Raw genomic sequence first — 27,308 nt, 5'->3', positions numbered from 1 at the left:
TGTTTCAAGATGCCAGACGGAAGTGTCTCCTCCTCTATCCGGAAATCAAATACTTAGCCGAATTTGAATTTCCATCTTATCTTTGCATGCTGATGATACCTACATTCTATATGCTTGTGCTTTGTTATGCGCTAACTAAAGCACAGATGAAGGGGCGTTTTGCTGAGATTTCCCCCCAGAACAACCTTTTTGCGATTGCTCCTTGTTGAGTCGTTAGTGTGCGTCTTTATTGTTCTAAGCATACTGTTGCCAGGGAGAAATTTCTTGCGAAATGGTTGTTATGCTGTGGGCATAGAGCAGGGGTCACTGGGGAAGTAGGGGGAGGGAGGGAGGTTGTGAATTTCCTGCGCTGTCCAAGAGGTTGATAACCCTTGAGGTCCCTTCTGGCTGTATGTTTCTAAAATATTCAGCTACTTCTGATACCTGTAAGTTAAGACTTAGAAACAGTAAATTAAGACTTAGAAACAGTGGCTTCTGTAAAGCTTGCACAGTTGGTGTGGCTAATTTTTTTCTTTGCTGTTTTTAATCCTTAAATGCTTTTCTTGGTGTATGGCTTACGGGCTGTTAAACCTGAGTAAAGATAAAGATATTTCTTGCCTCCAAGCGGATTGCATGTCGTGGAGGGATTGGTCCGGCACGGTTTTCAAGTACACATGCAGGTCTCTCATTTGAGTCCCCGTTTGAAAGGGGTGTGTATGTCTGGACCAGAATTAGACAACATGGTAGTCGGATAAGTGTATACATACAGATGCTAAAGTCTGAAAAGACACTCATAGGCCTTCCTTTCTGCCGCAGCCTTCTTCCTGCCTGCCAGTCCTCGGATGCTCCCAGGTTCCAAGTTGCCATTCCTGCTGCCTGGCTTACCTCGTCTGTTCCATTTCGCTGCAATGAGCTCCACCACTGGCACGTATCAGTTGCAGGAACCCCTCAACTACCGAGGCGGGACCCGCATCCACCCTGTAGACGGGAACCACCACGAAGAGGTGTACGAGCCGTCAACTGGTAACTACCGCCTCGTGTGACATGGCGAGGGTGTGGAGTCCAGGGAGAAGGGTGGCCAAAGGGACAGGCACGCGACAGCCAGCCTTCCTTGGCAGAATTACTGCTGAGAAATCCACTGCAGGACTTTGTGTTGCATCTATTTGGAAGTTAGGCAATACTTTATATTGCTCAGAAATCATTGCTGGGTTTAGGCTTATATAAATTGGAAAGAATTTGTGTGCAATCTTCTGGCCTTGGAAGCAGCTTATAAGTACTAGGCATAATTTCTTTTCTTTATAGTTGAACATTGTACTTGCTTTCCTGTTAGGATTAAAACTTAGTCTCTTTCCAAGGGACAAGAGCAACTGCCCTATGAGGAGCGATTAAAACGCTTACGGCTGTTTAGCTTGGAAAGAAGGCGTTTAAGGGGAGACATGATAGAGGTCTATACAATGATGCATTGTATGGAGGGAATGGACAGGGAGAAGCTTTTTCCCCTCTCTCACAATACTAGAACGCAGGGTCATCAGCTGAAGGGCGAGAGATTCAAAACTGATAAAGGGAAGTATTTCTCCACACAACACATAGCTAAATTGTGGAACTTCCTGCCCCAGGATGTGGTGATGGCTGCCAACTTGGAAGGCTTTAAGAGGGGAGTGGACATGTTCATGGAGGAGAGGGGTATTCATGGCTACTAGTAAAAATGGATACTAGTCATGATGCATGCCTATTCTCTAATATTAGGTGCTGTGGAACACAGGCAGGTAAGTGCTGCTGCAGTTGTCTTGTTTGTGGGGCTTCCTAGAGGCACCTGGTTAGCCACTGTGTGAACAGACTGCTGGATTTGATGGGCCTTGGTCTGATACAGCATGGCTTTTGTTATGTTCTTATGTTCAAGAACTGAGATGCAAGAGCATAGTGATCAGTGTGTAACTGACATTTGTGTAGGCATGTAAAAAAAACCAAAGTTGTTGCATTATTTCCCCCCCCACACACACACACAATTAGGTATGTCATACCTTTACAGAAAAAATTACGGTTCCTTCATATTCTTCACTTCATGGGGTGAAATAGATTAAGCGGAAATAGTTACATCCAGGGTTGTGTATGCACTGAAATTTCACAGAAGTGCAGAAAAGGCGTAAAAGAGGATATTGGCCTCAAAATTCTGGAGAACCTCACCTGTCTTCTTCCCCCCACCCCAGTTTTCTAGCCCTTTATGTTCAGAAAGATACACTTAGAAGTATGTTAAGATGTGCCCAGTGAAATCTCAAAAACCCAAGCAATTGCAGAATAAAGTTTTTCTTGGGTGTGCCCATAAACAGAATTATTTGCGCAAGACAATAAAAATGCAGAATAATTCAAGTAAGGGAAACTTTCAAGTAAGGGAATACGTACAAGTTCCATTTTTTGCACCACTGAATTTGAGTTATCTTGGCAAAGAACTTTTCTTATTGTTTTAAGTACATGTATCCCTGGGCTCTGTCGAGATCTTTCCATCAGCTCTGTGACATTTTAGAAACTGCAGTGGAGAGTTCAGAGATGACAGGAATAAATGTAAATAAATGCATTCGTACATGGTTGTTTTTTTGTACCGGACAACTGTGGAAGCCCAGAGACGCAAAACACAATTCATGTGAGCCCTATTTCTGGAGTGGTTCTTGTAATAGAACTGTGGTAGATCATGTTAATTGAGTCCCCTTAAGGTAGAGAGGCCTGTGTCCTGACCCTAGTGGGTACATAACTGTCTGTAGGAAGATGCAGACTTTTTTTTTCCTAATGGTTTTATATCCATGCCTTTTTCATATGTATTTCTGTATCGTGCATTTGATTCAATCTTCAGTTTGCAGTTTGCTTTTGTAGTTGATTATACAGAGAGCCTTATGATCGGCTAATAATAGCCTTCTGAAGATTCCTCACCTTAAGTGTGTCCTGCTGTCCTCGGCCACGGCCTTTTCAGCCTTGACCCCAGCCTGGTGGAACTCTCTATCTAATGAGACCTGTGCCCTGCGGGACCTAGTTGAGTTCGACAGGGCCTGCAAGACAGAGATATTCTTCCAGGCTTATGGTTGAGGGCTGCGACGGTATCATCTGGAAGCTGGCCTCCACTTCCCATTCCCTCTACCCTTTTCCTTCCCTTAATTCCCTTATTTCTTCTTTTACGTTTTATCTCCTCTACGTTTCTTCTTTTGACGTTTTGTTGCCCCCTTTTTTTACATTTTATCTCCCCTTGGTTTCACTCTTCATTTCCTTGTGTTCCTATCCTGTGGCGCAGAGTGGTAAACTGCAGTACTGCAGTCAGAAGCTCTGCTCACGACCTGAGTTCGATCTCAACGGAAGTCAATTTCAGGTAGCCGGCTCAAGGTTGACTCAGACTTCCATCCTTCCGAGGTTGGTAAAATGAGCAACCAGCTTTCTGGGGGTGAAGTGTAGACAACTAGGGAAGGCAATGGCAAACCACCCCGTAAACATAGTCTGCCTAGTAAACGTTAAGATGTGATGTCACCCCATGGGTCAGGAATGACCCAGTGCTTGCACAGGGGACTACCTTTACCTTTTTTCTTTCTATCCTGTTAGTTTTTGTCTGCTTCCCTTCCCCATCCCCCCCCCCCCGAGATATGGCATTAAGTTGGAAAGTGGCTGCCGTAGTAATTCTCCCTGCAGGGAACTACATTGGCACCATTGAATTAGGATGAATTTATAAATTCACCGTTATTTAAAATGTTCCAACTTGTTGTATCAATTAATATTTTAAAATGTATTTAAGTTCAATGTTAGCCGCCCTGAGCTTTGCTGGGGGAGGGCGGGTTATAAATAAAAGTTTATCATCATCATCCACATCCTCATCCTCTCCAGTGAACTGCTTAATTGATATCAGTAACACTTCGGAGTCTGCATCTCCTTGCTGACAGCTATGGTTTCATATCATAGGATCAGAGGCCTCTCACTTCAGGGGGCCAAATGAACAGATCAGGCTACAGAACCTGAATTTCTTTTTTCTTTCTCCCCTAGGCCGCGTCATTGGCAAGTTTCTCTGCTCTGGCGAGAAGGAGGTGGATCTGACTGTGCAGAGTGCACAAGCCGCGTTTAAAATATGGAGCCAGAAATCGGGCATGGAACGGAGCACTATACTGTTGGAGGCTGCAAGGATCATCCGGGTACGTAGGGGAGGGAAAGAAGAAAAAGAGTTGGTTTTTTACACCCCGATTTTCTCTACCTTTAAGGAGTCTTTAAGTGGCTTACAATCCCCTTACTTTCCCCTCCCCAGACACCTTGTGAGGTAGGTGGGGCTGAGAGAGTTCAGAGAGAACTGTGACTGGCCCAAGGTCACCCAGCTGGCTTCATGAGGAGTGGAAAAACCAACCTGGTTCACCAGGTTACAGTCCGCTGCTCATGTGGAGGAGTGGGAAATCAAACCTGTTTCGCCAGGTTAGAATCTGTCACGTGGAGGAGTGGGGAAACAAGCCTGGTTCACCAGATTAGAGTCCACCACTCATGTGGAGGAATGGGGAAACAAGCCTGGTTCACCAGATTAGAGTCCACTGCTCATGTGGAGGTGCGGGGAATCAAATTCGTTTCTGCAGATTAGGGTCCTCTGCTCTTAACCACTACACCACGCTGGCTCTCGAGCATGGACCTGGCTCATTCACCTTGAGGCTTTTATCAAAGGCTTTCTGAGGTGCTGTTCATTCAACTGGAGGGCCACATTTGCTTAGTTGGGTAACTAGCTAGCCATTATTTGGGGCTACCTCTTCCCTCTCTCTCAAATGCTCCAGTATACAGTATACCAAATTCAGTGCCATGTGAAATGAGACCCCTTCCCCCTCCCATAAGTCCTCTGGCATGTGCAGAGGAACCCATGGGAGTTGCACTTTTGCTTTTTGTCAGGCTTTGGACATGAAGCAGTACAAATCCCTCTTTCTTCTTCCCCAGTGCCTGGGCTGATGGGGAATTCATGGAGAGCTCAAATGAGGAGAGGCGACCTTTGCCCGTGGAAGAGGTGGTTGGCAGAGGGGAAGGGATGGTTGCCACTGGCAACAGCATTTGTAGACTCCCCATTAATAACACTGTCTGAAAATAGTTAACCCATTGACATCGCAAGATAAGCGGGTCACCTTTGGTCACAGATGCCGCCAAAACCCTCAGAGGGAGCTCTTCCCTTCCCAGTCTGGTTTTATATAGCTCCAGAAGTCGCTTTGCGCTCGACTGACTTAAGATAAGCTTTGAAGCCCTGCATATGCGTAGAGCATTTCTGTTTCATTGACTGCAGTTCCACTGTGTCCAACTTTGTCCGCTGTTCCAAAATAGAATCATAGAATCATAGAGTTGGAAGGGGTCACACAGGCCATCTAGTCCAACCCCCTTCTCTTTAAGAAATAATATAGGGCTACCTGATAAAATTTGTATCCAGTGACTACTGGAAGATAGTAACCCACAAACTTCGAGATGTGTGGCCAAATTTTGTGTAGCTATATATAAGGCCCGAAAGGATGCAATTTACAAATAGGTAAAATTTGATAGATAAATATTTTAGAAGCTAGCTTATTTGCCTCTTCAGATATGGGATTTTATTGATATATTTTATTTTGTGGACTCTTGGTCTGACTGATACTGTTTTTATTACAAATCTATGTTGCTTCTGATTAGATGTGTTCTATTTTTTGGTCAAATGACCGTAGTATAATAATTAATAATAAAGTTAGCAATCGGCTGGTGGTAATGAATCCGCAAAGGGAAATGACCTGCCGTGCATCACAGAGACAGGCCTGGGGGAAGGAAGGCGACATCTGTGCCAGCTGTGCTTCCTGGGTTTCCCTGGTGCAGCATCACCAAGGGTCTGATTCAGTATAAGGCAGCTTCATGTGTTCATGCGTATTTGAAAAGCTGTCACTTAGAGGGAGGGCAGGGAACTGTTCCTGTTGGCAGCAGAGGATAGGACTCGCAATAATGGGTATAAATTACGGGTGGAAAGGTATCGGCTAGCTATTACGGAAAAAAATTACAGTAAGAGTAGTTCAGCAGTGGAACCGGCTGCCTAGGGTTCCACTGCCTAGCATGATTGACTTTTCCAATCACTCTCGTGTTCTGATGCAGTAATCAAGTATGATAACCTCAGTTTAGTGATTCTAGCTTCATGGGCGAGTTCAGGTTTGATTTGATCTAGAGCCCACTTATTTGTCTTTTTGCTGGTCCATGGAATCTGTAAAACTCTCCTCTGACTAATTACAGCGCTGCTAGTATTGATAGAACATACCTTTTAAACTCAATTTCTCATTTGTTTGTATTTTTCCTTCAGAAAAATTGAGAAAAGGCCCCTTGGAAAAAGGTGTCCCCCCCCCTTATTCTTCCTCCCTCCTTCGCCTGGTTTCCACATCTCTAGACAATTAGCATTCCTGTAACAAAGCCTAAAGACAATGGATATTTCTTAAGAGAGATGTTGGTTTTGCATGGTGTGCACCACAGTCTTTGGTTCTACCGTCACCTTCTAAGATATTATTTACTTCACTTATACCCCACTTTTATCCCCAGCATGGACCCAAAGTGGCTCACAACATTCTCCCCTTCTTTATTTTAATGTCACAACAGCCCTGTGGAGCAGGTTGCCCTGAGAGGCCCAAGGCCAAGTGGTAGCTGGAGATCTCCTGGGATTACAACTGATCTCCAGGGAACAGAGATCAGTTCACCTGGAGAAAATGGCAGTTTTGGAAGGTGGACACTATGGCATTATACCCCAATTAAGTCCCTCCCCTCCCCAAACCCCGCCCTCCTCAGGCTCCACCCCAAAATCTCCAACCCCGACCTGGCAACTGCAGATTGGGGAGTCAGCCCTGAGTCTCCCAGATCCTACCGAGATGCTTTAACCACTACTTCACTCTATCTTGTCTTGTGTAGTTACAAGGAGGAGTAAATTTTGAGGAAGTAAAGAACAGATAAACAGTATTTTTCCAAGACTTGCCTCTATAAAGCCATTTCTTTCTAAAAGATGAGTGTGGATTTAGAAGCAGCTTACAGCTAGCTGTTCTTCCATCTGTAAATACTTCCGCCCTCCTATGGCTCAGCTTTGCCTCCCAGCTGCTGGACATACCGTGGAAAAAGGTAGAGTCCTCATAAAGGGAGCAGTTTTTTCCCTCCCGTTTCCCCCCCTAGATTTTTTCCTAGACCTTCACATTTTTACAGGGCACATGTCTTTCTCCTGGCCACACCAAATGTGGTGAAAACAAAGGAAAACAATAGATTGCCCTTTGCCTAGCAACATGGAGTAGCTTTTGTTGGCTAAATGGCAGTTACATCACGCTACAAATAAACTCTCAAAGTCCCAAGCCTCCGTTTTTGGTTTTTCAGCACACCTGGGAGTTGACCAGCTGGCACCAGCCGAAGAGGGAATCTTTCCCTTTTCACCTCATCCAGGCTGCCTTACATTTCCTGCGATCCTTGCTCTGTGAATTTCTCTGACATTTGTTTCTAATTCCACTTCTCAAAGCCTCTTGGTGAGTTCTAGATCCAAACAAAAACATCTATCAGGACAGGCCTTTGGCTGACCCCGCTGTTTCTCCCATTGTTCAGAAGTCTCCCAGGCCTTGTTTTGACACAGCTTGTAAGCAGAAGAAATTCGATCGGCTGGTGTGCAGCAGTGCATTATGCTGATCCATGCTTGTGGGGCTTGTTTGGCAAATGCAGGACTTAAGTTTTATTACGTTTAGCCAATGATTCTCAAGAGAGAGCTCATCCAGACACCAGGCTCAGACCTGCGTCGCTGCAGTAAGATAGCTGGATTATGGACCTTCAACTATATCATGGTGACCTCTGGTTTAATGTTTAAAAAGAAAAAAGAGAAAACAGCAGCCTATTTGAACAGTGCATGATCAGAAGAAATAGAAGAGTAGGTTTTTATACCCCGCTTTTCTCTACCTTTAAGGAGTCTCAAAGCAGCTTACAGTCACCTCCCCTTCCCAACAACAGGCACCTTGTGAAGAAGAAGAGTTGGTTTTTATATGCCGACTTTCTCTAACACATAAGGAAGAATCAAACCGGCTTACAATCACCTTCCTTCCCCCTTCCCACAACAGACACCCTGTGAGATAGGTGGGGCTGAGAGAACTGTGACTGGCCCAAGGTCACCCAGCTGGCTTCATGTGTAGGAGCGGGGAAACAAATCCAGTTCACCAGATTAGCCTCCACAGCTCATGTGGAGGAGTGGGGAATCAAACCCAGTTCTCCAGATTAGAGTCCACCTCTCTTTAGAAATATCATTCAGTTGAATTATGTAGTCCCCTCCCAAAAAAAACCTCTGATTTTTTTTAATAGGTTCACCACATATGTGTGAAACCCGCTTCACCATACCCATCCATGCTGTAAAATTTAATGTAGTTTAAACAGACTTTGGTACCAGTGCTATTGTATATCATAGCAGCTGGTTGTTGTTTTTTGTTCGTTTTTTTGTAATTTACTGTCGCAGTATTTTGTCTCACTCATTGCATGTCCAGTTTCATAAATGTGGGACAAGTGTTTGGGCCAGCATGGTCTAGTGCTTAAGAGGGGTGGTCTCTAATCTGGTGAACCAGGTTGGTTTCCCCACTCCTACACATGAAGCCAGCTGGGTGACCTTGGGCTAGTCACAGCTCTCTTAGATCCCTCTCAGCCCCACCTACCTCACAAGGTGTCTATTGTGGGAAGAGGAAGGGAAGGTGACTGTAAGTCGGTTTGATTCTCCTTAAAAGGCAGAGAAAATCTGCCTATAAAAACAAACTACTACTCTTCTTCTTCTTCTTTGAAAGTAACTGTGCATGTGCTTTGGAAACCTCTTTTTAATTGCCAGTTTCAGGGCTCAGCTCTGATACAGCATTTCCGTCACCGAGGGACCCATACACAAATAACTGTCCTAGTCTGATCATTTGTATACCTTTGGCACAACCTCTCTCTTTGGTCAGGTTGCTCCATATAGGTTCTATTCGGCACCGGCATGTTCTGAACTGTAGCAACCAGTTTTAAAAAAACGGCCTCTCTGTTTGAATTCCAGGAACGGAAAGAAGAAATTGCCAAAATGGAAACCATCAATAATGGGAAGTCCATCTTTGAAGCCTTGGTGGATGTTGACATATCTTGGCAATGCGTGCAGTATTATGCTGGCCTAGCTGGCTCCCTGGCGGGTGAGTGGCCATGCTGGGCTCTTTTCTTTCTCCCCAGCAAACTCACTTTATCTCTCTATAAAGTGCCAGATGTCTCACAAGCGGCTGAGCATAACAGGTCCAGGGAAAGGGCAGGATTCTCAGACAGGAGATAAGTTAGTTAGTTTAAACGGTGTAGCTCCCCTTCAGAGTTCTTTTTTGCTTCGCGGTGCCTGGAAACCATCTAGTCTGGTGAAAAGGTAAACCACTTGTTTAATTTAAAATAAAAATATCATTAGCCTTTCTTCCACAAGGGGGCCCTCGGTGCTTGAAATGTTCAAAATGCATCATCCTTTTCCCTTAAAACATATTTACTGCAGAAGCATCTGGCAGGAAACACAGAGCCATTCCTGGTTTCCCACAGAGTGCTTCTTAGGGAGGGGCTGTGACTCAGTGGTAGAGCATCTGTTTGGCATTCAGAAGGTCCCAGGTTCAATCCCCAGCATCTCCAGTTAAAGGGACTGGGCAAGTAGGTGATGTGAAAGACCTCTGCCTGAGACTCTGGAGAGCCGCTGCCAGTCTGAGTGGACAATACTGACTTTGATGGGCCAAGGGTCTGATTCAGTATAAGACAGCTTCATGTGATCATGTGTTCTATGCTGTTCATATGAGCTTCAGATGACCAGCTGAGGCAGTGCACAAGGCATTTATGATGTACAATAACTAATCAAGTCAACACCAGGCTATGAAGACTAACCAATATATATTCACAAAAATGCTCATAGTAACAATGTAAGGGTCAAATGTACCAATAACCAATATACAGAATAAACGCAAGAGCGCCAGCCCAACCCCACAAGAGAGGTAAAGTAAATGGAAGAGGAAAGACAATGATCGCCAAAGATGGTCAGGTAAGTGTATTCTCCAGTAGATAACCTGCAGTAGACAAGGTAGATCAATGGATTTCAAGCTGCTATCCAGAATGTCAGTCTCCTTTGATCTACCTTGTCTACTGACAGTTATCTACTGGAGAATACACTTACCTGACCATCTTTGGCGATCATTACCTGCAGAAAACGCTTTACCACAGATTTTATTACGTACCTGCTGGACTCTTCCATTTACTTTACCTCTCTTGTGGGATTGGGATGGCGCTCTTGTGTTTATTCTGCATGTTGGTTATTGGTTACTGTGAGCATTTTTGTGAATTGTGGTTATTTTGTGGTTATTGGTTACTGTGAGCATTTTTGTGAATATATATTGTTCAGTCTTCATAGCCTGGTGTTGTCTTGATGAGTTATTGTATTATTGTATACAACACCGATTTTTTCTGTTTTGTATTATTTATGATGTACAACCATTAAAAGAATTCCATTGTTAATTACCCTTAATGATCCCCCAGTCTGTTGATTGGCTGAACTTAAAACTGTAGCCTTGGGAAACTGTAAGCTGATGGGTCAGTTTTTCTGGCATAGCTGTTTGCCACATTTCGGAATACCAAGAATGTCGTGTTAATGTTCTGTGGTTTTTTCCAACATTTTGCTGTTACCCTGCAGGCCGAACGGTGCCGTTAAATTTTTTAAATGTCGAGATTGTGACTGTGATTGTAATGTTTTAAATTGTTATGACATGTTGTGAGCTGCCCTGAGCCCAGCATTGCCGGGGAGGGACGGGATAGAAATAGAAATTGGAAAATAAATTTTAAATAAATAAATAACCCCTCTCACGGGCACATACCATGGGCTCTACCTGTAAAAACGCCGTGAGTACTGGCTGCTTGAAGTAATACGCCTTCTCATCTCGCGTTCTCTTCCCCTCTCAGGTCAGCACGTCCAGCTCCCCGGAGGATCCTTTGCTTACACCAGAAGAGAGCCTCTTGGGGTGTGTGTTGGGATCGGGGCCTGGAACTACCCTTTCCAGATCGCCTGCTGGAAATCAGCCCCTGCTTTGGCTTGCGGTAAAGGAGATGCTCTGTTTCGGGGATGAGAGGGCAGGTATCTTCCCCAAGAGTGAGTAGGCGAGCAAGAGTGCAGTCGTTCTGGCTGTGGGTGGGCGGCAAAGACTTGGGATGGGGCAGGAAACAAAATCCTATACCGCTTCCTTTGCTCTCTTTGGAGCCTTGGGAGGTAAAATTTAAAAGAAAGATTGAGGAGGGGTTAGCAAACGCAAAGGCCATTCTATGAACCTTTGTTAAGCGTGTAGGGTAGAAATGACAGAAGGGGTTGACCCCTATTTAAACCAGAGAATCTCTGGTGAGTAAATTACATTACAATTGGATTACTTTGTTCCTGGATGTATCTGAGGGACCAGATTGCAACTAATCCGGCAGATTTAATAAAGGCAGAGGAGCAAATCAAGCTTATTCCAGAAACTCAAGTAATCCGAACAGCTCTACGCAAAAGATCCATAAATAATAATGCATTTTAATGAAATGTCCTAAACTGTCGTCTGGTTGGCTGCACATGTGGTGCAATCAGGGTATTTTCCTAGTCCCTCCCCTTCGTTTTATGTACTCACTTCCGCCTAGAGGAGGCTAACGCGTTCCCTTTCCAATTTCCCCCCTCCTTATCCTAGGTAACGCCATGATCTTCAAGCCATCTCCCTTCACCCCCATCTCTGTTGTGATGCTGGCGGAGATTTACAACGAAGCTGGCGTTCCCAAGGGGCTTTTCAACGTGGTGCAGGGCGGGGCTGCCACGGGCCAGTTCCTTTGCCATCACCCGAACGTGGCAAAGGTGTCTTTCACTGGAAGCGTGTCGACGGGCGTCAAGGTAAAGAAAAAGGAGCTCTAGCACTGCTGAGCAGCCAATATAGCCCTTCCTCTGATCTGGAGAACCGGGTTTGATTCCCCACTCCTCCACATGAGCGGCAGAGGCTAATCTGGTGAACTGGATTGGTTTCCCCACTCCTACACTTGAAGCTGGCTGGGTGACCTTGGGCTAGTCACACTCTCTCAGCCCCACCTACCTCACAGGGTGTCTGTTATGGGAGGGGAAGGGAAGGTGATTGTAAACTGGCTTGATTCTTCCTTGCGTGGTAGAGAAAGTTGGCATATAAAAACTAACTCTTCTTCCTCCTCCGACTCCTCCAATCTTCCAAGGTATCTGTAATGGGGCCTATGATGTCAGTCCTCCATAGGAGGAAATGCATGGTACACTAAGTCCACCTTGGGAGTATCATAGAGTCTACCCGGAGACTTTTTTCTTTTTTTGTGTGTTGTTAGTGGGAATCCTCTAGAAACCAGACTTTGACAGTAAACCAGAAAAGGCCAAGGAGCAAATCAAGCTTACCTCAGAAACTCAAGTATTCCAAGTAAAACAGCTCTACACAAAAGGTCCATAAATAATAATGCATTTTAATGAAAAGTAATGGGGAAAAATATTACCCCCCCCCATCTTCGGGGGTGTCTGCAATGGAAACTATGATGTGGTCAGTCCTCCATAGGAAGAAATGTGTGGTACATAATGGCCAGTTTAGGAGTATCATAGAGTCTACCCAGAGACTTTTTCTTTTTTGGTGTCGTTGATGGGAATTATCTAGAAACCAGACTTTGACGAGTTTTTGCCTGTCGCACTTGTGATTACCTGATCCAGAGGTTCCCAAACTGTGCCCCGTGGAGCACTTGGTGCTCCCCAAAACATCTCCTAGTGCTCCTTGAAGAGATTGGAAAGAGGAATACTACTGTCGTTTGATTTAGTCTATAGATGCTGGGTGAAAATTAGTGCTTCCTGACTAATTTCTCTCCTGAAAAGTGCTCCATGACTCAGAAAATTTGGGAACCTCTGATTAGATTCTAATCTTTTAGCATCTCGCTGGAACTCTAGGCTGATGGGATACAGGAGGAGAGTGGCTTCAAGTGAGTCACCTCATGTGGGGAGCAAAGGGCCCGAACAGCTCGTCCATGCCATAGAACACACGATGGGTCAGTTCTAGCAGTCCAGCTTTATGGCTCTTTCTCATGTTCCCCTCCCTGTAGCGGTCTTTCTGAACTAAGGAAAGTTTATTCCCCATGTGAGCCCCACATTAATAGTGACAAGGATCAGGAGGCTGCAGTGGAGATGTAGACGGGTGTGACGTGGCCATTTTTGCATGTTCCATCTGCAGAAAAGGAAGACAAGAAGAGACTTTTCCCCCTGCCTCCTGCAGCCTTTTGTCCTGTATGGCTTAGTAGTCAGGGTCAGAAAGGACTGTCGAAGGGGGGATGCAGGAAAAATCTGCCATTCTTGTGTTTCCCAGACCACTACTTCCAACCCAGTGCTTGGGCCTAGCTTTCTGTGGATAAGAAAGACTGTAGTTCTTTATCCTGCCTTTGGGATCCTTATTGCAGGAGAACTGTACAGCTGATCACAGCATCGCGGGAAATGGGACAACATTTCAGTCCTGTCAACTGATCTTTCATCTAAGATGCATGATGCCTTTATGCATGGAAGGCAGAGGGACGATATCTATTATACCAGGTTGCTAATGCTCGCATTCCTACCATGCAGAATGGAAAGGCAATTCCAAGCAGAGGGTAGATCTGTATGCTCGAATGGGGGGGATAGACCTTTTCACCCATGTAGAGAATTTATGCCAGCATGGAGTTAAGAGCGGTGGTTTGGAGCGGTGGAGTCTGATCTGGAGAACTGGGTTTGATTCCCCACTCTTCCACATGAGGCTAATCTGGTGAACCGGGTTGGTTTCCCCACTCCTACACATGAAGCCAGCTGGGTGACGGGCTAGTCACAGCTCTCATAGAACTCTCTCAGTCCCACCTACCTCACAGGATGTCAGTTGTGGGCAGGGGAAGGGAAGGTGATTGTAAGCCGATTTGATTCTTCCTTAAGTGGTTGAGAAATTCGGCATATAAAAATCAACTCTTCTTATGGAGCTGGGGTAAGCTAATTCACATTTCTCTTACACCCTCATCCTGTTGTTGTTGTTGTTGTTGTTTTAACTAGATCATGGAGATGGCAGCCAAAGGGGTCAAGCCAGTTACTCTGGAGTTAGGGGGCAAGTCCCCTCTCATCATCTTCTCTGACTGCATCCTGAAGAATGCCGTGAAAGGAGCCCTCATGGCCAATTTCCTCACCCAAGGCGAGGTACGCAGAGCTTGGGGGGTAGGCAAACAGCCGCCTTTTTCCTTGCCCAGGAAGTCCGCTTCAGGGTTTGGCAGCCAGGTCCTTCGAGGCTGGAGGAAGGAACATGCTTGTCCTCAGTACTGGACAGAGTCCCGTGTACTTCTCTCCCAGTGCATCATAGCACGTCCTCTTGGATCAACGAGAGGCTTATCTGGGCATGAAGATCCTGGCTGGCTGCAAATGCCTTCCGGCAATGCTGAGCAAGTTGTCACGGCTGGGTGTAATTATGGTCAGGCCAATTCGCGCCTAATGGCTCAACTTTGTCCCTTCTAGGCCTCCTTGCTTGCCCATCTGTAAAAGAAAGCCTGCCTTTGTATTTGGAATTCGCTGAAGAGTCACACAGGGCATCTTCTGGACCACCTCTCCTGGTACACCCCTCAAAGAGCTTTACGCTCGGCTGATTACAATCTACTGGTGGTCCCCGGCCCAAAAAGTATCCGGCTGTCCTCAGCTAGGGCCAGGGCTTTTTCAGTGGAACTCCCTTTCTGGTGGTACTCCCTTCCTAATGAGATCAGGGCCCTGCGGGACCTGAAGAGTTCCGCAGGGCCTGCAAAATGGAGCTACTTTGCCAGGCGTATAATTGAGGGCAGCTATGGTTTTCCAACAATGGTCTCCCTACCCCCTCATCCTTTTCTGTGTCTTTGATTTATTTACCGTCTGATAGGGGGCCCCTGACTGCTTTCTTGGCCCCATAGCGGACCCCATGTGCATAAAGGAGCGCTAACTGTTGTTTTGCGCTGATTTTATGGGGATAGCTAAATTGTTTTTATCTGTCAGGTTTTGTTGTATTTTATCATATTTATTGTATTGATGTGTTGTTAGCCACCCTGAGTCTGGCTTGAGCCAGGGATTGAGGATTGACGGTGGGGTGAAAAATCTAAACAAATTAACAAGTCTTCTGATGAAGTTATCATTGGGATTCTTGTGGATACCACTGGAGAGGGGGGGAAGCAAAATGTTAATTATTAAGCTTGTGATTACATTTTTGATCACCATCGGGGGTGGGCAGAAGGCACCATTTGGAATTTTGGCCTTGAGTGCCAGAAAGTCATAAACCAACTCTGCCATGCCTCCTGCCACCTCCTGCTATAGAAAGCAGTCTTGGTTATTATGGGATGCCACGTTGGTCTGCAGCAGCAAAATAAAACTGGAGTCCAATGGCATTTGAGAGACCAACGACATTAGTCCTTTCCTTTATTCCGTTCTTCATGCTCGCAGACCAACAGTCATGAACAAAACAAATTCAATAAATTCAATAATACAGAAATTACCAAACATACAGAAATACAATATTTGAGTACAGTTAAAAGGAATTATAATTAAAAACCATAGATAAAAAATTTGCTACGGTAAGGGTTACATTTGGATCAGTATCAGCCAATAGCTTTGCAACTATCTCTTGCTTTAGGGCCTCTGAAATTATACTGTGATCCATTTCCAATGACATTAGTTCGCAATAATGGACTCCTGTTTTATTCTGGTTTTGGTTCCTGTTCACCGTTTTCCCCATGTGGGGGTGCTGAGGACTAAAAGAATCTCTCTTATCTTGCTCTGCGGCAAACCCTGTTGCTTATCTCGGGACAGGGTCAAGCTCGCATTGTGTTGGCGTGCTTGGAGCATGAAAGGGGATACCTTTCACGACTGCCCTTATTTTGACTTCCTTGCAAAGTGTGGTTCTGCTGTGGTTGAGCGGGAGCCGTCCAGTCACTCGTATGTCTGCACGAGAGCTGACTGTTGGGCGCTCGTTGCTAAATCCCACCCCTGCCAGCCGTAGTCCAGGCAGGCGATCCAACGAGCAGGCGGCACCCCGTGCCGGGGAGGTATGATTGACGGGCTCACTCTTAGACCAGGCCTCTCTGTCTCTCCCCCAGGTCTGCAGCAACGGCACCCGGGTGTTTGTGCAACGCAACATCCTTCCAGCCTTCACCCAGGAGGTCGTGAGGCAGACCCAGAACATAAAAATCGGAGACCCCCTGCTGGAAGACACCAGGATGGGGCCGCTCATCAACCGCCCCCACCTGGAGAAGGTGCTGAGCTTTGTGAAGCAAGCCAAGGACCAGGTGAGAGCGACAGGCTGTGTCTGGCGGGAGAGGCTTGGCTGTGGCACGGGTGCTCCGTGGGTCCTGCCCACGCTGTGTGAACGTCACGCAGGCGCTGTGTTCCTTGCCTGCCGTAGTACAAGAATGAAGCTGACATCTTCTGGTCAAGGGGTGCGGCGTCCGTGTCGTGCTTCCCCGTGACTAGTGGTCAGTCATGCAAATTAAGCACATGACGCATCACAGATTTTCTTTACCTGCATAACTTCTTCCCTTCATACCATTCAGTTTACCGGTACCCCCCTTGCAATGGAATTAGGCTTTCTTTTTTTTGAAAACTGTTTGAGCGTATGCAATTCTAGTAATACCATCTTGGGAGGGCCTGATTTCCCCCCCCCCACACCTCCACAATGTTATTAAAGCAAACTCAAACGACCATAAACACATTAAAACAAAACATAAACTCATTATAACAATATGTATAAAACTTGCCATTCAAAATTACTATTCTGTTGTCAACCTCATTGAATTACATTACTCCTTGTTTATCACATACTCTTCCATATCAGTAGAAAAGAGCAAGAGTCCAGAAGCACCTTAAAGACTAACAGAAATTTCTGCCAGGGAAGGAGCTTTCATGAGCCACAGCTCATTCTTCAGATATCTCCCATATCAGTCATCACGATTATTGCTTATTACCTAAAACTCTTTTATGTTCTCTAAATTTGATTCAGTTCCGTTCCAAATTATTAGCTGTATAATTAAAAGACATTCCATTTTTCCCAAAATTCTGTGATCAGCTTACTATGTATAAAATATGCCGATTTTGCCATAGTTGCATATCCTGTTAATTTGTTAATCCATTCATCTTAATCTTGGCTTTTCTTTGCGTTTATATGGATTTTGCTGCATATACCACTCTCGCGATTAATTGGCACAGAGGCAAGGGGGCCTTGCCCAGAAGCACCCACCTCTCCTAGGCATGTGCAATTAAAGTGAGTGGGACGTGGACTAGGGCAGTGAGCAGCAAGGATTGGCATTCTGAGGGCGGATGAGCGCGCTCTGGTGCCAGACGTCTTGGGGAGGGAGCCGAGATAAGCAAAGGCCTAAGGTCAAGTGGTGGCACGCTGCCAGTCGAGCACTTGCCAGTCGAGCACTTGCCAGTCTCACAGCTTCCGATCGTTACCTCCGGTGCTCTTCTCGAGGTCTGAAGTGCACTCCACTGCGGCGTACTAAGCGACAGCGCAGCCTGTGGGTTCAGAGGTGGCTTGCCCCACCCTGCGACGTGACTTTGCCCCCCTCCCTGCACTTCTCCCGGGTGACCCATTTCAAGCTTCGGTTAAAGTTTGCTTGGCACCGTGGCCAAGGGTTGGCGCCTACTGGCCTCAGACTGGCTGTTCTCAGCAGTGAAGCGAGGCTGTGGATAACGAGGGTACCCTACGGAGGCCCTCCTGGGAAGGGGTTTAGAAATGGGCTTTCCTCTGAATTGATTGTTTTTTTCCCATTTTTTAAAAAATGAATATAATATCTATTTTACATCCAACTTTCTTGAAGAACGTTGACTTTAAAATTAAGTGCAGAAGTTGAAGAAGGATACAAGGGTATAGAGAAAGCTCTATGGAGAATAGTTTCAGAGGGGGGAGAAGGAGACTTTTTATTTTCATCATTATTACATTTTTTTAAAAATGCCAAATCCAAGCCTTAAAAAAGCACATTATATACAGAAAGAGTGGGAGGACCAGAGTGAAGAAAAACTACAGCCCTAACAAGGGGAAGGGAGATCTTGATATATGAACAGAAAAGAAAAATTTGACAGATAAGTTTTGATATTCAAAAACTGTTTAGGGGTGGTTGATTTCCCCCCCCCCAGGGTTTTCTTTCCTTCCCATTCTCAGGTAAAGCCAGCTCATTAAGAAATCAAGAAAAAAGCAAGAAAAAATCTACCTTGGTTACAGCCAACTAGCCATTGAGAATTTAAATGTATAGAGGGCTGTCTGTTATTCCCCTCTCTTCCGCACCCCAGAATCAAATCTACAGCAAAAGCTGGAAAGGGAACCCAATAGGCAACAAAGCTACAATCTACAAAAACAAGAAGCTCTCAGAGACGTTTGAACACAAAGATTTCCATGCTCCATTATAATGAGTCAGGAAAATACCTAATGGCAGGGTCTGAATTCAACAAATGTTCATTCTGTTGGGGAAAGAACATACACACCTTTCCCCCTGGGCCACTGTGTACAGATACCTGGTCTCACCGCTCTCCTGCGTTGATTTCCCTCTCGCGGTAATTTGGGAATCTGTGCAAAGTTGCTGCAGGCTGGACTCCAGCCTGGGGAACGAGCTTCAAAAACAAGACCAGATAAGATGTCAGGGGTTGCATGTTCAGAGCTTCCAAACACTTTTCTTTGTGGGGGGCCCCCGATTCAGATCTAAACCCTTCCCCCACACCGTTTTCCTGATTTGAAAAGGTCCTGTGGAACGGCTGTTTGTCCTCTCAGCATGCAAGCTACAGGTTGAGTATCTGATATCTGGACTGATCCAGAAACCGGACATTTTGAGCCGGCACGCAGGCATTAGTCACAGGCCCTCAGCAGCGCCAATGATGGTTCAATGTACACAAAATTATTAAAAAATATTGTTTAAAATTACATTCAGGCGATGTGTATAAAGTATATATAAAAACATCAATGAATTTCATGTTTAGACTTGGGTCCCATTCCCAAGATATCTCATTATGTATATGCAAATATTCCGAAATACAGAAAGATCGGAAACATGGACCACTTCTGGTCCCAAGCAGTCCGGATAAGGGATACTGAGCCTGTACGTACTAAGTGCTTGTATGTTTGCCCAAATAAAGCAAACAGGCCCATGAGGCAGGTTCAGGTTGGGAAGGATTAACGCACGCACATACTTTGCACCATGGTTTTGATCTGACTCCCACAGATCTGCTGCCTTATCCAGTAGAACACTTGCTGTTCCAGATGTCTAGTTCGACCCGTACTGCAGAATGGGGCATGGGCATAGAAGCCGACGGTCCCGAAATATCCATGGAATGCCTCATCCATGAGAAAGTGTAAGCCTGCTTGTTACAGGCTCGTCAGCCCACATTCAAGTCAAGTTCAAGTTTATTAATACGGTCGACTGACCAATTCACGGGCCAACACATCAAAATTTCCAGACACAATAGTTTTGCACCGCAGAATCACAGACTGCCTGTACATATAAAGGTGTAAGGTCAATAAAAGCAACCCCTGATTAAAATTATCACATTAAAATTGTAAAATATTCTAACAATCATTCTCTAATAAAGCTCTGCGTATTTTAATAGCAACAGCGCAGAACTTGGCAGTTTGGAGCGTAAGTTGAGGGTCTTCTCCTAATAGGAGCTTCTTTGCCAAAAGCTCAACTGACTCATCAGGGAATTTACCAAGTAGGGGGGAAATAAGCTTTGATCTAACTTCGTGGTAGAATGGGCAACATATCAGTGCATGTTCAATGGTTTCAATGTCCCCTGTTCCTCACGGACATAACCTCTCTGATCTAGGGATCTTATATTTCCCTTCTCAAACAACCGATGGTAGGGCCTGGCATCTGGCAAGGGTAAAGGCCTTCCTATAATTAACCAGCCTACATTGAGAGTGAGGGTGGCGGTTGACTCGGTTAAAGAGCTTGTAGCTTGCCTGCCAGCCCAGATCAGGAGGGGGGGGGCTGCTTCAGCTGGCTCACGCTTCTGCTACCTTTGCTTCATTTTCAGGGGGCAGAGGTGCTGTGCGGAGGGGAGCCGCATGTACCAGAGGACCCCAAGCTGAGCGACGGCTTTTACATGTCTCCCTGCGTCCTAGGTATGCTGTTCAGCCGGGCCCTTAACTCTCTAACTTGTCAAATCCCCCCTGACCGAGTTTTGTTGGGGGGCAGTGGAAGGAAGACTACCTGATACAGAGATAGTTGAGAAGGCAGTATGGCCTGGTGCAACTCCCTAGCAACACCAGAGCCCTGCGGGACCTTAAAATGTTCCGCAGGGCTTGTAAGATGGAGCTGTTCCACCAGGCCTACAGTTGTGGACAGCCGCAGATGTCATCTGTGCTGGCCCCCCTACCTTCCCCACCCACCCCCCATTTTTATTCTAGCTAAGTTTATGATCTATGGGGGGAATGTCTGGCTGCAAAACTTTTCATTGCGCCATCTGTTTTTTTAATATGATTATTTATGATGGATTTTATTGTTTTTAACGAATATGGATTTCTGTTGTGCTGGTCTGAATGTTGTTACCCGCCCTGAGCCTGGCTTCGGCCGGGGAGGGCGGGATGGAAATTTAAGGCGATAAATAAATAAAATATAATTTTTCAACCTTGGAAAGGAAAACAAGAGCCCATTTTTCTAGGGAATGAAGCTGGCTTGCATTCTCCTCCTTTCTGAGGTTGAGGGAGGGAGGGGAATATTTCCCAGGACGCCCCTAACTCTACATGAGCTACATCAGAGGTTCCCAAACTGTGCTCCAAGGAGCTCTTGGTGCTCTGTGAAGCATCTCCTAGTGCTCCATGAAGAGATGGGAAAGAAAAATACTACTGTCATTCGGTTTAGTAAATTGGTGTTTGGTGAAAATTAGTGCCATGGCGAATTTCTCTGCTGAAAAGCGCTCCGTGACTCAAAGAGTTTGGGAAACTCTGAGTTACATAATCAGGAGAGTAACTTCAGATTGCAGGGAACGGGTTGCATATTTGAATACTTCTTTGCTTAAAGACCTGCATGAAAATAGTAGTATGCCAGGGCCTTCCTTGTGGCACGGCTGTTTTTGATATGCAGGAAGCTCTCGTTTGCACAAGCCTTTACGCTGCAGGCGAAAGAGGGCTGCTTTAGAGTGGGAGGAGTCCAGCAAGTGAGAGCCAGAGTGGTATAGTGGTTAAGAGCGGTGATTTGGAGTGGTGGACTCTAATCCGGAGAACTGGGTTTGATTCCCCACTCCTCTACATGAGCGGCGGAGGCTAATCTGGTGAACTGGATTTGTTTCCCCACTCCTACACATGAAGCCAGCTGGGTGACCTTGGGCTAGTCACAGTTCTCTTGGAGCTCTCTCGTCCCCACCTACCTCACAGGGTTTCTGTTGTGGGGAGGGGAAGGGAAGGCAATTGTAAGTCGGTTTGATTCTTCCTTAAGTGGTAGAGAAAGTTGGCATATAAAACCAACTCTTCTTCTTCTATCCTGATCATGAGGCTTGGCTCTTAAAATGGCTGCATCGTCATTCTTTCAGAACTGGTTGCAGTGCTGTGCATGCTCACTTCCAAATAATTTAAGGTTGCCAACCTCCAGGTGGAGGCTGGAGATCTCCTGCTATTACAACTGATCTCCAGCCAAAAGAGATCAGTTCCCCTGGAGAAAATGGCCACTTTGGCAATTGGACTCTGTGGCATGGAAGTCCCTCTCCTCCCCAAACCCTGGCCTCCTCAGGCTCCACCCCCAAAATCTCCAGGTATTTCCCAACCCAGTGCTGGCAACCCTAAAATAAGTCCCATCGAACAAAGTGGAACTTCCTTCCCAGTAGAGAGATATAGGATTGGGCAGCTAGTTCAGTGGCTGATTCTTTACCTTGGGCAGCCGCTGGGGCTTTTAAATCAGGCAGATCTGGATCTCCGCCTCCACCCCCAGCATTGCTGAGAAGAAGGCTGTCTGTCTGTCTGTCTTGTTGACTGTTGCATAGCTGGGGAGTTACTTCTACCTTCTACCACATGGTTGCTTAGCTGGGGAGTTACTTGGTAAAATATAAATTGCAGGCACTCTTACAGTAAGAGTGGCTCAGCAGAGGAATCGGCAGGCCAGGGAGATGCTGAGCTCCTCCTCTCTGGCAGTCTTCAAGCAGCAGCTGGACGAACACTTGTCAGAGATGCTTTAGGCTGATCCTGCATTGAGCAGGGGGTTGGACTAGATGGCCTGTATGGTCCCCCTTCCAACTCTATGATCCCCTGTGTTGCTCCCAGGAAACTGTGAAGACAGCATGACATGTGTCAAGGAGGAGATTTTTGGGCCCGTCATGTCCATCCTGCCCTTTGATACAGAGGAGGAGGTCCTGGAGAGAGCCAACAGCACCCGTTTTGGCCTGGCAGGGGGCGTCTTCACCAGGTACTATCAACAAAAAAGGAGTGGGTTTCAGGTGGGGGAAGCGGGAGGTAAGTCTGGGGCCGGGCAGGCAGCAGGGTCTGGGTGTCCTGCAGCGCGGTGTTTATAACAGCTGCTAGTCAGGAAACAGCAAGTCAGCCGGGGACACGGAGAGTGGTACACTGCGCTCCATCCGCTTTGGCTGAATAGAATCAAGCGCCACCCCGATCTGTCGGCACCTCCTTAAAGCGGCAGGATTTGGTGCGGAGAGCTGGCGGTGTGTGTTGGTGAGAGCGTCGGACTAGAGTTTAAGGAAGAGAGCAGTGGCAGACTGTCAGGGTGTCAGCTTTCCCGACGGCAAGTGGGCCCTGTGGGCCCCTGATGAAGTGGGGGCCCTTAAACATTAGACAATATGTTTAAAATGTTAATGACCTTTTAGTAGCTTGAAAATATAATAGATTTATTTAAAATTTAAAAAATAATTTAAAAATTCAATTATAACAATCTGTATTTGCATTTAGTATCTACTGTATACTGCCAGTAATATGTACAATATATGTACACTGTAATTCCTAAAAAATGTACATTTATTTCTTAAAAAGTTTAATTGTACCTTTTTCCCACTTATGTATTTTTTGAAAATTTAATTTATGTCTTATAAAAAATTAAATGATAGTCTTATAGTTATGGGTGGGGCCCCCTTTGTCTCCTGGCAATCAATATTTTTAGATCCAGTCCGCCACTGGCAGAGAGAGAGACGTATTATTACGCCATTAGCCAGAAAAGATACAAACCTTGTCAATAAAACCCATGACATGGTAAAATAATCTTACGGACTCAGGTTTGAAACACGCAGGATCGAACCCCCCGCTCTGCCATAGAACCTTGCTGGCTGATCTTGGCTCTCAGCCTAAACTACCTCACAGGGTTGTTGTGAGGATAAAATGGAGGAGAGGAGAACAACGTAAGCCGTTTTGGATCCACAGTAGGGTGAAAGGCCAGGGGAAGAATGAAGGGAATAAATAAGACTTTGCTGTTGCCTTAAAAAGGTAAAGGTCCCCTGTGCAAGCACCGGGTCATTCCTGACCCATGGGGTGACGTCATATCCCAACGTTTACTAGGCAGACTTTATTTACGGGGTGGTTTGCCAGTGCCTTCCCCAGTCATCTTCCCTTTACCCCCAGCAAGCCGGGTACTCATTTTACCGACCTCGGAAGGATGGAAGGCTGGGTCAACCTTGAGCGGCTCCCTGAAACCGACTTCCGTCGGGGTTGAACTCAGGTTGTGAGCAGAGCTTGGACTGCAGTACTGCAGCTTACTACTCTGTGCCACGGGGCTCCTACCTGAGGGGAAGTCTAGGGGATGTGGCAGGGATTTTCTGATGGGGAGCAGAAGGCTGTGCTCTGCCCCGCCTCACCCCATCTCTTTCCTCCGCAGTGACATCCAGCGGGGTCACAGAGTTGTGGCTGCTCTCCAGGCTGGGATGTGTTTCATCAACAACTACAACATCAGCCCCGTGGAGCTGCCTTTTGGGGGCTACAAGATGTCAGGTGACCAGCTCAGCCGCTCTTTGCGGCCTGTTCTGGTGTGTTGAATCTCGTGGTGCTTTTGCGTGGCTAGGAGCAGTGGACTCTAATCTGGAGAACCAGGTTTGATTTCCCACTCCTCCACTTGAGAGGTGGACTCTAATCTGGAGAACCGGGTTGATTTCCCCACTCCTCCACCTGAGCGGCAGACTCTAATCTGGTGAATTGGGTTTGATTATCCACTCCACATGAAGCCAGCTGGGTGACGTTGGACTAGTCACAATTCTCTCTGAACTATCTCCACCCCATCTACCTCACACAGTGTCTGTTGTGGGAAGAGGAAGGGAAGGAGATTGTAAACCGGTTTAATTCTCCTTAAAAGGTAGAGAAAGTCAGCATATAAAAACCAACTCTTCTTCTTCTCCTTCCCCTCCCCTTTCTCCTTCTCAGCCCCTCCGTGTAGAAACCAGCCGAGAGAGTGGAAACACCAGCCCTTTAGCATCCTTTGTAACATTTTGTATTAGTGGTGAATTTCCATAAACCAGTTTTGGGAGCCAAGTTTTGGCTGAACAGTGGGAGAAATATATAAATACAATAATAACCAGCTTGGTTAAAATATCTGCAGAAGGTGACTGGCAATGAACTTGTGCAAGGGCTGGTGTGAACGCTAGATATGACTAGTAGCTGGTGGAATGCGTACAGCAATACATCATTTGAGTGATGGGGATCGTGGTGGAGGGGAAGTCACTGTTTTGTTCAGATGGACAAAGGTCAGGTCTAAGGGAAACCACACTGACCCTTGGCATCAGAAGCTGACCGCTTGCAGCGCCGCTTCGTTTACCCCGGGGATATTATAAACCTGCCTGCCTTCCCCAAATGGGAAAATTGTATTCAGAAACAAGTACCTCTGCATTTGAAAGATGGGGAATCCAGACTTGGTCCACAGGGAATGTCCCTTGCAGACTCCTGCTCTTAGGTGCTTCTCTATATACTAGGGGTGTCAAACATAAGGCTCAAGGGCCGGATCCGGCCCCTTGAGTGCTCTTATCCAGCCCGCGAGCCAGCCGCTCCCCCCCCCCACACACTCTCAATTTGGGCTGGCGAGGCATGGCCCAGCCTGACCAAGTGACATTTATGTTATATCTGGCCCTCATAACAATTGAATTTGACACCCCTGCTATACATCCTTATGCAAAGAAGCCCTGCCCCTTAATGACTGACTTTGTTATCCCTTACGCTCTTTATGGCTGGCTTCAGAACTCGGTGCCCCTGCCCCGTTCTGTCGAGAAATGCTTTTGAGAACCCTTGCCAGAGAGAATAGAGTAATCGCAGTCCACTCACGGATCTCTTCTTTTTTGCAGGGTTTGGCCGAGAGAATGGTGAAGCGGCGATTGATTACTACTCCCAGCTGAAGACTGTCTGTGTGGAAATGGGCGATGTGGAATCGGTCTTCTGATGTCCCTGGTTCAGCTGGCAGTCTCCTGTGAGCAGTCCAGGAAAATGCTCTGTGCCACGGAGAACGACCCGGGCAGGGTCATTGCGTTTCTGTCTCCCTACTCCTTTGAGTCCCTTTTGTTTTCTTCCGCTCTTGTCTCTTGTAGAGGAGAAAGAAGAAAACCGTTCGCCAGACGCGAGGCCTTCAGCAGCCTGATCCCACAAACCTTCCGTTATGCTTTTTTTCTCCCCTCCTTAGTTCTCAGGTCTGGGGAGCAGAAGGGAGGAAAGTATTGGCAGTGTAGGCCAGAGCTCTTCCCCTTGAACGAAGTTCAGGCCGCGCGTCTTCCTTCTGATCCTCCATTCAGCTGCCGTCCTTGGAACCCCTTCTTCCTCCTGCAGTAGCTGATGTCAGACTCAGAGCGGGATCGCTACCTTTTCTATGCAAGCACTTTTGTACACTGTTTTCTGAACAAATAAAGGAACTGGCTTGGAGTGGGTGTTTGAATAACGTCACCACCACGTGTCTAAGCATCTACTGCAGCTGCCCAGTATAAGAACAGGAAGGGCTGCCCTGCTGTATCAGGCCAGTGGTTCATCTACTCCATCATCCTGTTCTATCCAGCAGCCAATCACTGGAGGGCCAACTAACAAGCCATAAGTGCCAAAGCCTTCCCCTGATGCTGGCTGCTAGCCCCAGGAGTCAGACGTTTCCTGCCTCATACTGGGGAGCCATCGTGGTGAAGTGGTTAAGAGCAGTGGTTTGGAGCGGTGGACTGATCTGGAGAACCAGGTTTGATTCCCCGCTCCTCCACATGAGCGGTGGAGGCTAATCTGGTGAACTGGGTTGGTTTCCCCACTCCTACACATGAAGCCAGCTGGGGGACCTTGGGCTAGTCACAGCTCTCTTAGACACCTTGTGAGGTAGATGGGGCTGAGAGAGCTGTGACTAGCCCAAGGTCACCCAGCTGGCTGCATGTGGAGGAGTGGGGAATCAAAACCCGGTTCTCCAGATTAGAGTTCACCACTCTTAACCATGACACCACGCTGGGGTCAGGAAGAGCTGTCAAGGGGCCAGATCCGGCCCTCTGGCCTTATCTTTGACAGCCCTGGTTTATGGCATCAAAAGCCACCAGTGGTTTCTCAAGAAGGATGAAGAATGTACTCCCTCAGTCACTCTCCCAGTGAGGGTAGTCTGTCAGGACAACCAGAGCCATTTCTCCCCACACTTGCCTCAAAGGGACTCGTGGAGGAAAGAATGTAAAATGCAATCTGGTGTGACCTCGACAGATCACATCATATGGCGTGCATGAGTATGACCGGTCTCTGTCTAAAGTTCAACCCCTTGTTTGGCCCTTCTTATCTTTTTATGGAGGAGGGGAAAAGAGGGTGACAAAACACTATGTAATGAGGCCTGCGAAGCAAAGCCTTTCAAGCGTGCTTTCTCAATGAGACGAAGGCTTAGTTTAGTGGGTGTAACTCTTAAGAAAGGTTCCAATCAGGTTTATAACCGAGAAATCTGTGACTCAGCAAAATGACCTGTTTCCCACAGGAACCTGTTCTCGCTTGAACAGGAGGAGAGGGCAAGGGTTGTGGATTGCATGACCCTTGAGTCTTTCCTGAAGATGCATCTACACAGGAGGGTCTTCTGCCTCTCATCTAGCACTGTTGAAAGCGGTTGAAATGTAAGACCGCAGCTAAAAGAGCAAGTGAGAACAGCCCACGAGAGGGGGAAAGGACAGTCCTGCCCAGAGGGATAGAGGAAAGAGCAAAGACATCTTTGGCAGGTCCACAGGGAACGGAGGCTCACATGATAGCTCATGCGCTATCAAGTACTCTCCGTGCTGGTCCCACAATAGTCCCTGGCAGTAGCTGCAGGGCAAACAGCGGAAGCTCTTTATGCCTATGAACCCCATCACTGGCGACCGAGCAAGCAACGGTGGCCGCTTTGGAGCGGACAGCAGCTGTTTCCTTGGCAGCTGTTTCAGAAAGAGTACGGTGGCTATCAAGGTT

General features: G+C 46.6%; 1 protein-coding gene across 1 annotated transcript; it reads left to right on the top strand.

Annotated features, from left to right (window-relative positions):
• Positions 1-965: 965 nt before the first annotated feature.
• On the top strand, positions 966-25,345 carry ALDH9A1 (aldehyde dehydrogenase 9 family member A1). Its single transcript, XM_056845277.1, has 11 exons — positions 966-1,002; positions 3,994-4,139; positions 8,999-9,128; positions 10,909-11,043; positions 11,661-11,857; positions 14,027-14,167; positions 16,078-16,266; positions 20,000-20,087; positions 22,218-22,359; positions 23,773-23,885; positions 25,223-25,345. Exons 2-11 carry the CDS (start codon positions 4,095-4,097, stop codon positions 25,315-25,317), a joined length of 1,275 nt encoding a protein of 424 aa, XP_056701255.1. The 5' UTR covers positions 966-1,002; positions 3,994-4,094; the 3' UTR covers positions 25,318-25,345.
• The last annotated feature ends 1,963 nt before the right edge of the window (positions 25,346-27,308 follow it).

This window comes from Euleptes europaea, chromosome 2 (genome assembly GCF_029931775.1).
Source record: "Euleptes europaea isolate rEulEur1 chromosome 2, rEulEur1.hap1, whole genome shotgun sequence".
In the NCBI taxonomy this organism is placed as follows: domain Eukaryota; kingdom Metazoa; phylum Chordata; class Lepidosauria; order Squamata; family Sphaerodactylidae; genus Euleptes; species Euleptes europaea.
Note: the sequence above shows the minus strand (reverse complement) of the source record. Positions and strands in the feature narration are given on the sequence as shown.